The sequence below is a fragment of the Crocodylus porosus genome, unplaced genomic scaffold (genome assembly GCF_001723895.1).
Source record: "Crocodylus porosus isolate Cpor-Errol unplaced genomic scaffold, CroPor_comp1, whole genome shotgun sequence".
Classification (NCBI taxonomy): Eukaryota; Metazoa; Chordata; order Crocodylia; family Crocodylidae; genus Crocodylus; species Crocodylus porosus.
The window spans coordinates 149,507,878-149,524,213 of NW_017728906.1; the positions used below are offsets into that span (position 1 = coordinate 149,507,878).

At 40.1% G+C, this 16,336-nt stretch overlaps 1 protein-coding gene across 4 annotated transcripts in view; it reads left to right on the forward strand.

Annotated features, from left to right (window-relative positions):
- Positions 1-15,604, forward strand: part of GPALPP1 (GPALPP motifs containing 1) — a 30,168-nt gene extending 14,564 nt beyond the window's left edge. For 2 of the 4 annotated variants that reach the window (XM_019529891.1, XM_019529894.1), the window contains exons 4-8: positions 2,656-2,761; positions 7,825-7,956; positions 8,144-8,308; positions 8,743-8,841; positions 12,524-12,870. In XM_019529891.1, the coding sequence (XP_019385436.1) occupies positions 2,656-2,761; positions 7,825-7,956; positions 8,144-8,308; positions 8,743-8,841; positions 12,524-12,742 (721 nt within the window). In that variant the 3' untranslated portion in view covers positions 12,743-12,870. Of the gene's footprint in view, positions 1-2,655; positions 2,762-7,824; positions 7,957-8,143; positions 8,309-8,742; positions 8,842-12,523; positions 12,871-13,137 lie in introns of those variants that run through there. The other 2 variants (XM_019529893.1, XM_019529892.1) reach the window with 2 other exon arrangements.
- Positions 15,605-16,336: the final 732 nt, after the last annotated feature.

The window sequence follows — 16,336 nt, forward strand, 5'->3', positions numbered from 1 at the left end:
ATTCTAGACAGGTGCGCTGTTGTCTGTCAAGAGTATGTGGAATGTTCTCCAGGCTTTACCAGACAGCAGCAGGGCCTATTTAACAAGGTTTTGTTTAGATTCACTTTGGTCCTCAGAGAGACTTTAATAGTCAGGAAAATGCCAAGAATCATGTCAGCTTCAAGCTCCTGAGGTAAGCCCTGAGCAGCAACAGAGAGATTCACAGGGAAGAAATTTAGAGACTGTGGAAGGCATAGAGTATTAGAAACCCTTTTCCTTCCCCTTTCTTGGAGCAACTCAGAAGTTAGGAGAAGAACAGAGGATTTGAGAGCTGATCCCTGCACTTTGCTGGGAAAAGTTTCATGGGTTATATCTGTAAGTTACACAGATACAACCACTGGCATGTGGACACTTATTTCAGTGTTAGAGTTTTTTTGTGAGGGGGAATTGTGTTTTTAGTTCGGGGTTTGACTTGATAGAATTATAGAAAATTAGGGTTGGAGGGGACCTCAGGAGATATAGTTCAGCCCCTTCATCCAAGCAGGGCCATCTTCAACTAGATCATCCCAGCTAAGGCTTTGTCTACCTGGGTCTTAAAAACCTTGAAGGGTAGAGATTCCACCACCACTCTAGGTAACCTGTTCAAGTGTTTTCTACCCTCCTAGTCAGAGAGTTTTCCCTAATTTCTAGCCTAAACTTCCCTTACAGCAACTTGAGACCATTGCATCTTGTTCAGTCATCTGCCACCACTGAGAACAATCTAGCTCCATCATCTTTGGAACCACCCTTCAGGTAGTTGAAGGCTGCTCTCCTCTCTGTCTTTTCTTCTCCAGACTAAATAAGCCCAGTTCCCTCATTTTTTTCTTTATATAGCATATGCCCCAGCCTCCTAACCATTTTTGTTGCCCTCCTCTGGACTTCCTCCTATTTATCCACATCATTTTTGTAATGGGGACACAGGACTCCAAATGTGGCCTCACTAGTGCTGAATAGAGGGGAATAAATTTAAAATTTGCTCCGAGCTAAACTAAGAAAGGCATTTTTATACCAAATTAAATCAATACGTCAATATCTATATCAGTGATTCTCGGCTAGGGTGCTGTGCAATACTTCTAGCACTGTTAGGTGTACAAATACCTACATGATTCACAGGATAAACTTGGAGATTTCAAATAGGAATCCATAGCGTTAAAAACATTCTGACTTGTTGTGGTCTTTCTGGGTTCTTTGAAACAGAAGAATTGCTGTGTTGTTTTTCTGTTGTCAAAAAATGAGTGAAATTAATTATTAAATGCCACTAAATTCAGAAAAGTTATGGAGGGTGCATTGAATCTAAAAACATTGAGAACTACTTATCCATATCAATTATCAATTTAAATTAATCCTTTTAAGTTGCACTGAAAACCGTTCCCATGTAGATAAGGCTTTAATAGGCAAAAAGGGGCGGGGAGGAAGAAGTTGCTTCTCTCTTCTAGCAGCTAGGTGGAAGTGGAGTTTCAAATTTCGCAAGCTAAGCTAAAAGCTGAAATGAAAGATGGAGGTAGTGTCCAGGATAGACTGGATATGCCAGCAGGAAAATACCTTACTCATTTATGACACAAGTATTCCAGTAGCCTGGGCTTGTCACTTAAGATTGCCCCAGATCCTCAGTGATAGGTGCCCTGGCACACATAGCTCTTGTCTGTGTCTACCTTCAGCTACCAGGTTTAACCCTGTGACTAACATATGTCTGAAGGGTGTTCTTTCAAATCCTAGCAGTAGCTTCCCTTCTGCAAGGCTTTACTTATTAGATTATACTGGATTTAATAAAAGAGCAAAATTAGTGTAATTAAATGTGTTATGTTTAATTGCACAAAAACTTGGACTGAGAATCATAAGGGTAAATAAAAAGGAATGGATTAAATAGAGATTTAGTAGGACGCATCAAATTGACAGTATTTTAAACGGTTCAGGTTTCTACTGGCATTCCCTTTAAAAATGTGTCTTGAGCATTCTCTGGGTTTTTCTTGTTTGTTTTTTTTTTAGCTTTTCTCATCATTTTTGAGAGTCTCTTCAGCAGAGGAGAGTGAATGGGCATGCTAGTGGGCCTGACAGCAGCAAATTTGCTATGGCCTGTTTTTCTCTATTTGTTTCTTCCTCTGCAATACAGTCTAACATGCTACTGGGCTCATTAGCAAATACTGAGGAGGGCTGGTCTGCTTGTGTACTCCTGGGGACCTGCAAACCTCACAGAATGAAGAGCTCCTTCTCATTCCCCTCTCATTACATCTGCAGAAAGTAAAGGGTTCATTTGACTTTCTCCCCAGGCTTCAGTACTCCCATGAAGGTAGCTCTGGGTGGAAGGAAATACTGCTGACTAGTCCCTTCTTAGTGCTCCCCCCCCAATGCACACATTTCTATGCATCTCACCTTCATGCATCAGTCTTCCTGGAATATGGAAATGGATAGGTGGGGTGTGTGTGTATGCCCCTTTTTTATATGGATAGAAAACAGCCAAAACATCAGCCAAAACTTGGATAATGTGCCTCATCTCTGCTGGTTTGAGCCTCTTGACCTAGTTGTATGTTGTTTCCTTTTGCTGACATTAGAAAGTTATTAGTGTTGGTGTATTTTTCGTGCTGATGCATCATTTTATTTTCTTAGTTTAAAAACATTATTTTTTTCCCTCTCTTTGAGGCCTGTTATAGGTCCTGCATTGCCACCTGGGTTTAGGAAACCTTCACAAGACTCTGAGAACAGCTGTCCCGTAGGACCTTCTGTTCCATCACAATTCACCTCCCAGGTTTGTGAAAACTGAAAAGTGGTAGACCCATTTTGTATTCATACCCCGTGTACATCTGACACATCTTGACAAACTAATAGTCTGATCCAACATTCATTTTTCAGAATGGAGATTGTCTGGCTCTGTGTTTAGAAAGTGTCTCGCTCATTTTTAACTTCTGCAATATGAAGGATCAGAAATCTGCTTCTTCAAAAAGGCTGACCCAGAACATCTGGGCCTGTTTAATTATGGTCAGACTTCCCCTGACATTTTCCTTTCTTTCTTTGGCTAGTAATAACTCACTATCAGAGGTTATTGCTGTCAAATTCATATACCCCTTCTTTTTTGAGGCCCCAAAATGTAAGCAAAACCCAAGCAAAATGGTATTGGCTTCCCTTCTGTGCAACTCGGGATGTTTTCCTGTATTTAGGATAGGAAGGACTGAAAATGATACTTCCTTGCTGTGGTTTGATAGCATCTAAACTACATCTCTAGGAGCCTCAGAGCAACAGTTGTCAACAACTCTGGAATAATGAGGGACAAGGGAAGCTGCCAGCCACCCAGTGACCAACACCAGTGCTGGCCATAAACAGAGGCAGCAGTCTGGGGTTGCTTACCAAACTGAACATCATCTTCCAGGAAAATATGCTTTCCTGCAGTGGAAATGGTGTGATGCTATACTCAAGAGATTTTTTTAGTAGATTCACGGAGGTGATGCAACCTATTAAAATAGACATTAGAGTATAGTTAGGGCAAGCTTTCCCACTGTCACTGAAGATGCAGGGCTTATAAGTCTTTAACAAAAACATTGTTTTCCCATGGTGCTCATTGGGCACTGGAGCTAAATGTGTATTAAGAGAAAAGCCTAGAGCAGTGGCTCTGAAGCTTTTTTTTGCTGCAACCTCTGCAACCAACTCGCTTATTCCCAGCAGTGCTAACAGAGCCTGGGCTGGGCCGGGATTGCAGGGGACAACAGTGGTGAGAGCTGTGTGGACTGTGCAGGTGGTAGGGGCAGACCCCCCACGACCCTGATTTGGGTCACTCCCCAAAGTTGGGAGCCACTGGCCTAGAGTTGTAAACAATCTCTCAAAAGCTTTCATGTCCTCTCATTTGCTCTCATCTTTTATCTTGTCAGTGTCACTTGGTTCTTCAGTCACCATAGCCTTCAGGATAGTTGTGACCTGAATTCTATCTTTAAAAAATAACTGAAAAATTGATATGCATCTCCTGTTGTTTTTATCCATCATAAAGAAACAGAAAAGGCCAGATATACTTCACAGTTTCCTTATAGTTATCTCCAAAAGAACTGGCATGCTTTAGAGTGGAAAGTAGTCTTTCCCTCTGCCCTTTCCCCATTGCCTTGGTTGCTTTTTCTTCTCTTTACTTTGAAATTAAAGAGAAGAATATTTTGAAAGTCTTGATTTTCATGATTGTATTTTTGTCTCTCCTTTCTTGCTGTCTCTCTCCTGTGACTGCCCTGTTTGTGCTGCCTGTAACCCAGCAGGGATGCAAACTACACAGCAGCGTGTGCACTACTAAGGAGGGTGCCCTGGTATGATGCATGAAAAAACATTGCTAGGGGTATACCAGTAAAACAAAATGATACTCCCATTTAAATGTTGGTATTTGTTTGCACCAGTTATTCCTGAGGGGGAGAGAGAGGGAGAGTGTGTGTGTGAAATTTTCAGTGTAAGGCTCCAAAATACTACCAACTAGTATAACCTGGCAGAAGGGTAGTTCTGCTCTGGGACTTAGTATGTGGTGGTTTGTTTTTGTTTTTGGATTTGGATTTTGGTTTTGTTTTTTTAGCAGTAATATTTGGGTAGGTATCATTCTACACCTCCTACAGTGAGCATTGTCATAATTTATAATGAAGAGTGATAGTCTGACATTTTAAGATGCTCATCATGTTATAACTACAAATAATGATTAAGCGATTTATCACAATGACAAATCTCTCATGGCATAGATGTTAAAATCAGGCTATTTATACATTTCCCAAACAAAAAAGTCCTCCATTGCCAAATAGGTAAATTAGGTGTCAGATGTTATGTGGAAATCTAATTTATTTAGGTGATCTTTCTAGCTAACAAACTAAAAGTTTGGGGTTTTTTAAATCTGTTGCTGCTTTTCATGATCCTTTTATTGCCAGGTTGTGAAGATCATAAATTTTCTGCTTTGAAATAACTCATTTAAGTTTAACTTTTTTTTTTTTTTTTTACTCTTCATATTTGGCAATAATATATCTTATTATCTTCAGAGCAGTTTGTACTGTATAGACTATGCAGTGTAAATTAAGTGTACTGATTTGTCTAAATCCTGTACTTAGGAATTTTTTATGTTTTGTTTAATTGCATCTAGTGGGGGGTGGTCAGGAGGTACTGGAATGAGTTGCATTTAGGGAGGAAATGAGGCAGACTTCTTCAATGACATTTCCTGCATCTTATGATGTGAACTGGTTCAAGATATTTTATTATGAAAGCATTCCATTTTCTTTATTAACCATCCTCCAGCCACCAACCCCACCCCACCCCAAAAACATCCTTTTTGTGTTTGAAATAATAAGTTAAAGCAGTATTGCAAATGGCATATTTTTCAATAGTCAAGATATGAATCTGAAAGCTTTGAGTAAAATGACAAGAGGAAATGCCATTATGCACCTAGCTTGTTATGGTCATAAATGGATAATCAAATTTGTCCTCCAGACCTTTGGTTTTGTTTGGTACAGTCAGTCACACCATCCTTTTCAATTCTTTGCCATCCTTCCTTCTCCTTAGCTTTTATAATTATACTATGTCTCTTATATTTAATTATACTACCTCTTATGCTCAATTATACTACCTCTTTGGCTGCTTTTCCAGTGTTCCTACCTTGTCCTGCTCCCCTTAAATGGCATTTTCTACCAGGGTTATCTCCTTGATGACTCCTCTCTCTGTGACCTCATCAGTTCTAATAGCCTCTGTTTTACACAGTGTTGTTATGGCTATTTGGCCAGTCTATTCAGTCTTGCATCTGCCAGTGTCGCGATCACCATTTGAATGTCCCTTACCTCAACACAGCAAAACCAAAACTACCCCAAATTGCTTACATCTTCCTACTTCATAAGCCCCATGTCCACTTACACATCAGTCTCAAGGTCCTTATCTTCATTTAGTTAGCTACTTAGCTCTCTGCATTCTATGATCCTTCATAAATCTTGTTCTTAGTTGGCTACCAGTCTCTTGCTCAGAATCTGGGCTTGCCAATTCTTGCCTCCCTCACTCAGGTACTTGGGTCTGTAACCCAGGAGGACCTCTATGCCTTCTCCCAGGTAACCTGGAACCCTTTATCCTTTACTCCTTCTAGCATCCTCTCAAAGCTGACATATCCAATCCTTCAAACAGTATGATGCCTTGTACAATAAGAAATGTTGGGAGGTAATTTAAAAGAAATACTAATACGAAATACTAATAATACTAAAACAAAAGAAATATTAGTACTAACACAGCAGTACCAGTGAAGCCAATCCATAAGCATGTTCTGCGCATTTCTTTGTTCATTCTGCCCCTCCCTTTGTCTGCCATCATCCTCCACGGCATCCCCACAGTTCTAAGTTTGGGTCAAATTCTAAAATCTTTAGAGTTTGCATTTATTGTGTACAATATTATCCATAAAACGCCATACATGCTTACAGGGATAAGTTTACATGTAATGAATAAAGATACCGGATGCTTATAATATTACAGTTGTATATGTACCCTTGAATTGTTTCTAATCTTAATGGCTGGTGAGCTACAGGGGTCTGAGCAGAATATTAAGAGATAATGATATCACCCTGCTGATAGGAATTCTACACATGATACAATATTTATTAATCTCTCTCTGGCAAGAATACTCTTAACCACAAGGGGCAATATCTTTTTATTGGACAAACTACTATATTTACTTTATTCCAAGACAATTTTTCCCCCCATTTTAACACAGGGGACTAGCCCCTTGTTTTACAATTGAGTATGAGGTGGTGGTGGCAGGCTTTGATTCCAGCTGCAGCTACTGCCTGTATCCCTACTGTGTCCACACCCTTTGCTTCTCCCTATGGCAAGCTCAAGCCCCCGCTTGCCCACCCTGTCTGCGTCCATGCTGCTTCTGCCCCCTCACAGCCTTGGGCCCCTGCCCTCCTCCCTTTTCCTCTTCCCTTGCTGTAGCTTCTGCTTCCACTATCCCTCCCTTCCCTTAACTTTACTCTGTGCCAGCAGGCTCCATGCCTGCTCCAACCTAGGGTATGGAGCACAGCCCCAGCCCAGCCCTGTAGCAGTGTTGTCAGCTCTGCAACACTGCTCAAGGAGCAGGCTGGGGCCATGCACTGTGCCCCAGGGCGGGAGTGGGGACAGAGCCTGCTAGTGCCAGAGCAAAGGTAAGCAGGAGGAGGTTTGTGGGGGGGCGAAGGAGGGGACGGGGCCTGAGGATGAAGGAAGGGGGATGGAGTGGGGTAGTGGCCCAAGGCTAACGGGGGGCAGAGGTTTTGGGGGGAATAAAGCTGGGGGGGATGCTTTTCCCCCAGCCATATTTTTCCCCATGCTGCAGTTATGATGAAGACAAATTTTAAGACTATATCCTCCAATAATCAAACTCTGTACATGGAAAATTATAACATACTTATACATTTTCCATGGATAGAATCTAATTATCAGGGGATTGTCTTGTATTCAGATAAATACAGTGTATATAATCAAGAGAGCTGTTAAACGAGCTTTTGGGCACAAAGTTCCCATCTTCGGGTCCGGGAAACCACAAGGGGTGATGCATTCAGAAGTATAAGTATTAGACGTGTGATTTCTATGAAAGGCAGTGGGAGTTACAGAACTAAAACAACATGGCTGCTTAAAAATGTTGGTCAATGTTTCTAGAAGCTTTAGCACAACTTTCGGGTGTATGTTTGCCATATGCACATACTCTAGCCCCTCTGTCTTTTCTCAGCATGAAGTAAAACAAGCTATTGAGTTACTGAATAGACTATCTGAACTACTAGATCAAATAACTTACATTTTATGGAGCTATTCTATTCCTATGTTTGATGGATATGTTTCATATTTTATTTTTAGAAGGCAACAGATAGTGAAGAGGACGATGATCTCATAGGTCCGATGCCTGCCAAAGGACCAGTGGAATCTGATGTCGCTAGAGAGTTTGAATACAGAGCTCAGAGAATGAAAGAAAAGCTTACTTGTACAGATGATGTAAGTCTTGTACATAATTTTGCTGACTATGGTATTTTCCTGGTCTGTTAGCAGTTCCTTGAATCTTCTCCAGTTGTACTTTTCTTGTTGCTTTTAAGAAGAGATGGTAACCAGAAAGATTCGTAATTTCTACAGAATGGTGGGTTGGTTCCAATATTTTTTTTTCCTTGGTTTTTTTTCTTTAAAGGATGGGTCCAAGCGAGTTACAAGGGAATCTTGGATGACAGAGCTTCCACCAGAATTGAAAAAATTTGGATTGGGTCCAAGAACTTTCAAGAGAAGAGCTGATGACAAATCAGGAGATAGATCAATTTGGACAGATACTCCAGCTGACAGAGAGAGGAAAGCCAAAGTGAGTATTTAATCATTTGTATAGACATGCAGATGATATATGTTGTTAGTACTTGAGAAGACTGAGAAAATAAACTGAAGATTGCCTCAGCCATTCAGGAAAGCCTAAAGGAAGTTTTCTCATTACTTACCTCACACGCACAGTTCACACACACAGACCTGAAGGTTAGAGAATAACCATTTTGAGTAAAAATTCTTTCTTGTCTCACCAACAACAAGTGAAGTCAATTCTGTACCAGTTTAATGAACATCAAATTAGATTGAGGCTTGTGTGCTTTCTTTTTTTTTTTTTTTAATCAAGCAGGACAAAAATGCCTGATGGGCAGAGATACAAAAGCTTCATCTTGGCTTGCTCCCTTTACATTTAAATATAGACTTCTTTGTTGCTTGAAGTGTACTGCTTACTAATGCTTGCAATCTGCTTCCATTCATCAGGAAACGCATGAGGCAAAGAAGTCAACCAGTAAGGGTGATGAAGAAATTGTATTTTCGAAGAGGGACAAGAGACTGGCTGAGCAAGTATCTTCATATAATGTGAGTGTAAAAGCAAATTGCTTTTCCCATGTTTCCTTTAATTCGTCACTCTTTCTGTTTCTCATCTGAGCGCTGTTGGTTTCCATGGTGATACCATGATATTCCTCTCTTTTAAGGCCCAAACTGGCTGGCATTTAAGGCAGTCAGCAGGAATAGTATTGGGTCTTAAACTGCTGCTGGAGAGACAGAGACAGAGAAAGTGTGAGAGAATTTTCCTTTTGTATTTTAGTCCTAAGTCAGAACTTCTTCTGTCATTGAGAATAGAGAGCTTCAGTTCAAACGATGACATTCTTCACCAAATTACAGGAATGTCTAGAAAAAATGGCAAGGGTGGGAGGGAACCATTACAAGGGTTTAATTATAAGGTAAAAATATAAACAAGCAGAAAGGATACTCAGTGTGCTGAATAAATCAGTACTATATCTACTTTTCTGGTAACATTTTCTGGTAAAATATTCTATTACTTCAGAAGCATTTGCAGTTTTCTTAATCAAAGACTGGTCATTACAAGTCTGATGTCTGTATCGGCTTCACAGTTGTATGCCGCCCTTGGCCACCCACCCTGGTTTCAACGTGTAGAGTTTTATTTGCCTTAAGGCTTCTGTTTTCTATTCTCCCCTGAATACTGGCCTGAAATCTTGCAGAAGACAGTAAAATATCCTAAGAGAAAAGAATTGATTTGGGAAACACCACTTGGCTTAGATGACAAGATTTTAATTTTATCTGGCACTTCAAAAAATGTATTTGCAGTTCATTAGATGATATCTGTTTTGATTTTGCAGAGTTTAAAATCCAGAGCTGTTAACTTCCAGTTTTCTGTATTTCTTACTTTTAGTTCAGCTATGGATTTAGAATTGCTTTTATATATAAAATTGCATTTAATGTTCTTTCCATACTACGTGCACATTTACTCTTTTTAAAGTTAGCTGACGTCTCTTAAAAAATTTTGAAGAACATTTTGCTTGGAGAACGATTCTTATGTTGTTTTTCTATCCTTTTTTCCCCTTTGATTTCCACCAAGAATGTTGTCATCCATATTGTCATTCATAGTTTCACAGTTTCTAGGGTTGGAAAGGACCTGAGCAGCTCATCGAGTCCGACCCCGTGCCATGGCAAGAGTACTGGGGTCAAACGACCCCAGCAAGGTGTATATCTAACCTCCTCTTAAACACCCCCAGGGTAGGACCCAGCACCACTTCTCTTCGAAGTTGGTTCCAGATCCTAGCTGCCCTGACCATGGAGTAGCGCCTTCTGATATCTAGCCTAAATCTACCCTCTGCCAGCTTGTGACAGTTATTCCTGGTCACTCCTGGACTTCCCCAGTGCCTGCTGGTCCCCTCTGACTAGTTTGTAACAGGCAAGTAGATCTCCCCTCAGCCTTCTCTTTTGGAGGCTGAACAGGTTCAGATCCCATAGCCTGTCCTCGTAGGGCCTGCCCTGCTGCCCCCAATCATGCAAGTGGCCCTCCTCTGGACCCTCTCCATGTTGTCCACATCCCTCTTGAAGTGTGGCGCCCAGAACTGGACGCAGTACTCCAACTGTGGCCTGACCAGTGTCGCATAGAGGTGGAGGATTACCTCCTTGGACCTGCTTGAGATGCATCTGTGGATGCATGACAAGGTACGGTTGGCCTTCCTGACTTCATCCCCACACTGCCGGCCCATGTTCATCTTGGCATCAGTGATGACTCCAAGGTCCTTTTCTGCCTCTGTAGTGATGAGAAGGGATTCCCCAACCTGTAGGTATGGTGCCGGTTGTTCCTCCCCAGGTGCATCACTTTGCACTTGTCGGTGTTGAATCCCATCCTATTCTCATCTGCCCACCCCTGTAACCTGTAACAAAGAAAATTGTTTCTTAATGTTTGTGGTGATAGTACCACATTTATCTTCTATTGTAACTCTCTTGAAATTGGGGGAGTTAAATCTGGAATGAATCTGGCCTATACTTTGATTGCCACAGCAACCATTTCTGATGGCACAAGTGGAAGATTGTGACTGCAGGTGGGAAATAAGAATCAATGAGGAAAAATGAACTTTTAAAGAAATATCCTGTTTTCCTATTGATATTCTTAGAAAAACACAAAAGAGATATATGCAGATGTGTTTACAAATAGAGGACCAGTTTGTGCCTGGCCTCTACACTATTTTGCCAGGAGCTGGGAGTGCAAGGAACTGGGCCACCACAGAGAGATGTACACATTTTGCCTTTGTAAAGGGGAATGCAGCATACCTAGTTTGGGATCAGACCTACTCTTGTTAAAGCCAGTAGAAATTTTGCAAATGGTTTCTGTGACAATGGAATTGGGGTCTTCAACAAACACTACATAATTCCCTGATTCAACAGTGTTTCAGCATGTTCTTAATTTTGTGCAAGTAAACAGACATGTCAACTTCAGCAGACTAATAATACACACTTAGTTGACCTCATGTTTATGCATTTCTTGAATTGGAACTGAACTTCTTTGTACTTGTTTTTACAAAGCTCTTTTTTTGTCATGACTATGTAGTTATCTCCTTACAATGACACCTAGATATTTAATCTAAAAACTGATTTTAAAACTCATTGGTAAATGCAGCTAGATTTAAACTCCTTTGTCATCAGAATTACTCTACACGGGTACAGATGAGCCTGCATGTGCCTCTTGCCGCATCTCAAAGCAGTTTGAGACATGGTAAGATTTATGCTGGGACCAAAAAAATGTTTCCCATGCTACATATTTTCAGTGTGGGCTCAAAGTTTGATATCTGGATATCCAGGTATCAGACTGCCCCCCCCCCCCCCCCCCCCAAAAAAAAGTGGGCCATGTATAGAGTTGTCTTTTGTTTTAATTGTGGAAGAATATGCATTTGGGGGTATTTTAAAGAGTGATTTCAGGATTTTCTTATCAGAGATTTTGCAGTTTTTAAATGGGGAACACCAGAATTTCTGCTAGTGAGACAAGTGGCAGGACCCAGGCAGAGGAGCCTCCTCAGAGCTGGCACCTGGGACCCAGCAGGAGGTGGCTGACCTCAGGTGGCCAGGAGGGCATGCTTTGATGATTCAAAGCAGGCCACCACGCTGAGAACTTCTGGGCGATTAGCTATCCAGATGGCAGGGCAGCATCACACGTGGCGGTAGTGCCACACAAAGGCCAACTGTGCAGCCACAGTCCACTGCAGCCATGCAGTCCACATTCAGGTCTGGCAGGCATGCATCCTTGGGGCCACATGCTATCGCAGGTGGCAGCAGGTCATAGCCAGGCAACAACTGCCACTGCCAGACTGCTGCAGTAAGTAGAGGATGCAGGGAACTCTCAGCCAGCACAGGTGCTGGTCCCAGGCTCTAGCTCCCCCTGGCTGCAGATCCAGGAGGAGCTGGGCAGGGTTATTTGGCCTCAAGTAGCACAACTTGCCCCACACCAAAGTGCATGTCTGAGCACGTGCACCGAGGCAAAATTCCCCTGCTCAAATTTGTGCCGCTTTTATTAGAGCTGCAAACGCACATGCCTGCATGTGTGGGCATGCCCCACTTGTCTATGCTGAATTTCATTTTTTTTATGTGTACTCCAGTTACTTAAATTTTTGTCCTTTGGAAATCCCTCACAACCTTTGTAGCTCTTGGCTATTGTAATCCTTATGTACACTATATTTCACCAACATTCTTCAGTATTCACTCTTTCCTGTTGCTCCCTGTTCTTTTTCAGGACTCAAAGAGACCAGAATCTCTCATGGATATGCATCACAAAAAATTAAAGAGCAAAGCCACAGAAGATAAGAACAAGCCTCAAGAGAGAAGGCCATTTGATCGAGATCAGGACCTCCAAGTCAGTCGATTTGATGAAGCTCAGAAGAAGGCTCTTATCAAGAAATCCAGGGAGTTAAACACCAAATTTGAACATAGCAAAAGCAATATGTTTCTATAATGCAAAAGACATGAAGTTGAGGTGAAGTATATTAAACTTTAAGTATTTCTTCAGTATCTTAAGTACCTTTTCTGTAAATATCTTTTTCTATTTGTATGCAAAATAAATATCTTAACGCTTACAAAGAATATGGATCTGAGAGCTGCTTTTCCCTACCTGTAAATACTTCATGTAGGAAAGACACTTAAGCCAAAATAAATAGATAAAGAGGAGTTTGTATGTATTACATACCTGCTGTTAATTAAGTTCTGTTTTTTAAATGTGCTAGGCCACTTGAAAATATCAGTGGTGTAGTTGAAAGTAGCTGGTGTGTGTGTGTGCATGTGAGAGGCAACACAACTGACTTCACAGTTGTGTTGATTTTTTTTTTCTGCTCTCTCCTGCTGCTCTCTAAGACCTGCTCATGGGTCCTAAGTCAAAGCCCATGGAAGTCCCTAGAAATGTTCCTGTTGATTTCAGGAGACTTTGAATCCAGACTCTGAGTCCTGAATTGGGAGCCTACCGGAGCTCCTGCTGGAAAGTATTAACTATACGGCAGCTTTCACCTTATAACAAGGTAGTGCTTTTCTGAAAATGAAGTCCGTGTGTACATGTGTTTATGTGTATATATATATATATATATATAATTCTTTAAATATTGTATGTAATACATTTTAAAGATTGTTATATTTTTTTCTTGGTTTCAAAGCAATGTTCAAGGTAGGAGCTGACGTGCGATTCTAATAGCTTTCTTTGGGATTACACAAGTGTAAAACAAGGCCTAATTTGGTCTGTAAATCCTTTTTTGTTAATAGTGATGTGTGAAAACCCAATTCAGTTCTGAACCTGGGTTGAACTTGCAGGACTTCTCAGTCAGAAAATTCATATTTATTTATAACTGAAGAAATGTGATTTGGCAATCAAAACATAATAAGCAAGAAGCATAATGATGCCATTGCAGTTGTCTTTTAGAACAGAATCATACTTTTTCAGCAGAAAGAATTTTGCAGTTAAATCTGAAAATCCAGCCCAGCACATTCATATTTTCAAAGATGTTCTGTTACTGTTTATTACTTTTTATGGTATAAAAGTGGAAGCAAAAGTGCAAACCTGTACTATCAATATTAACTCCTTTTTATTGTATTTTAAAGTAGAATATATGAACTTAAATATTGTCCTTTTAAGGAAGCATTGAAAGGAACAAAGGGTATCCCTGCCTATGTACACAGTTTGATATAATAGATTTTAATGACTCCTTTGGAGGTAATGTGCATCCTCATATCATATGTTAGCTATAGTATGGCTCATGCCATTGTTCATAAAGAGCTTCAGTGATGTGCTAGATCCAGATTTATTTACTTTAACATATCAACCCAACACACCATATGCTGCCATGGTTTTAGTTATTAGTATATTGAATTAATTCATAGACTTTGAGCATGTATCTAAAATACACTGGAAATTCTTATTTTTTTAATGCAAAAAGTTAATGTTTATGTGCACACTCTTTGACTATTTTTAAAATGAAGTTGTTTTGGAAACAATTATAGAGAAACAATTTGGTCTTCTCTGCAAAAATGTCTTTTAGCATAGGTTGGTTTTGAATTAAGGCTTTTAAGATTTTTGAGGAGAGTTTGAACAAAAGCTTTGTGTCAGTGGCTCTCAATTTTTCTCACAGCACAGTACCTTTTAGTAAGGATATAGTCTTTTGAACTTCTCAGTTTCCTTTCATGCCTGGAAACATCACCTCTTCTAATGTTAGGGAATAGTTCCTACAGCAGCTACTAAATTGCTCATTTCAAAATGTAACATTAGGGAAGTAATATATTCTTAACTTTTAGTGTGATGTAGAACCAAAAGCCAAGAGAAAAATGTAGTGTCACTTGACCAGAGTTCTCTGTGGCCCAGAGAAAATGCTTCTTGGGGTGCAGTTAGGAAATGGAGACTTCAGTATCTAATGTCATGTTACACCTGAGGGATGAATTTTGTTGAAATGGAGTAGTTCCCAGTCACGGGACAATAGAACTGCTGACATGAATGAGGCCCTTCGCCATGAAGTGTCAGTGCTGAAGTCAGTCTCTCACTGAGGTCAATGGATACATTGTGATTGACTTGTTGTGGGAGTTGCATTTGAATTTGAGTCTTAAGTTAGAGAAGTGGAGGGTGGTTATGAAAAGTGATGGACCTTGGGCTACAGCACAAATGCAGCATTTCAAGGACTGTGTATTGCTTCAGTCAGTCCTTGATGTACGGGATACACATTTCTAATTACTGAAGCCTTGATGTAAATTTGGCAAATCATTTTCTTTGATCTGATTAATCTGTTTTTTTCTGAAGCCTCTCATTCTGGATTTGATGAAGTACATGATATAAACTCAAGCAGGGGAAAAAGTGGAAATGTTGAGTTTAAATTAAGCTTTTCATTACTGTGTGTAAATTGAGTGAACTTTTGAGTTGTATTAATACACAAATTAATCTCCTCCTACTAATGCCAGATCATCTCCTAGCACACTCATTAAAATAAACAGTATCTCAGTAAATTATAAGCTCAGTAAGCTTTTGTGTGAAGAGATGAGCTGTCCTCTACAATTTGGGCAAGCTGAAAAGCATTTTTTGTTGAAATGCTACTGGGTGATATTCAGAATTTCATTTTAAAGACCAGCATTTAGTTCATGGGGGAAAAAAAATCCCTGGAATAATTACTGAGTATCATTTCTGGTAACCAGCTCCTAAAATGTACGTAACAGCTTCTAAAACGTATGTAACAGATTGGTTTAAGTGAACATGGACAATGCATAATCCTGGGTTTAAAATGCTTATCTTTGTGTTATGGAGCTCTAAAGAATTTTTTTATGCATTCATTAAAAACAAATTACAGTGGTATTTAACAGTGGTATCCTCCTTTTGTGACCTGCGCTGTTTAAGATGTGAATCTGATTTGAATTTGGAAGTTCAGACCAGAGTGAAACTAAAAGAAAGAAATGTATACTGTTGCAGGTAAGGTATAAAGTAGGGAAAGATGACAAGAATTTTCAAGATAGGTATTGAAATATAATGAGAAAATAAGATAAGTATGGGACCAACATGCAACTGGTGAATCTTCTGTGTTGGACGGAACAGTTAAGGAGGCTAAGGACGTTTCAGGGAAACCATTTATGATTTTGTGTGTCTTCACCACAAGGCATTGAAAGATGATGATAAAGGTCCCAAATAACTACCTGAACTGAATACAATAAAAGGTGGTAGATCCCCAAGGAAGGTGGTGTCATCCACTTCCCAGTATAAACACATTGGGGAGCCTTTCTTTGCATGCCAGTTACAGATGGGACGTGTGCTAATCAGGTCAGTTTTTCTTGCTGATGCATGCCTCTCACAAATAATAGGTATTGAAGGAAACACAGTTACCTTTGGCTCTGAGAATGTAAGGATGTATATAAGACTGTCAGTATGGCAACATCATTTGGGATTTTCTTGTTCCGCAATGCATTTCTGTCCAGAAGAATATATTGTTTTCTTCTCAGTGTAAAAACATTGTTTCAAACCCGATCAGAAGATTCTGGGAATTGCCTTTTAGACTAATTTGTTCTCTGTGGAAATCTTTTGTTTTCATTTGAT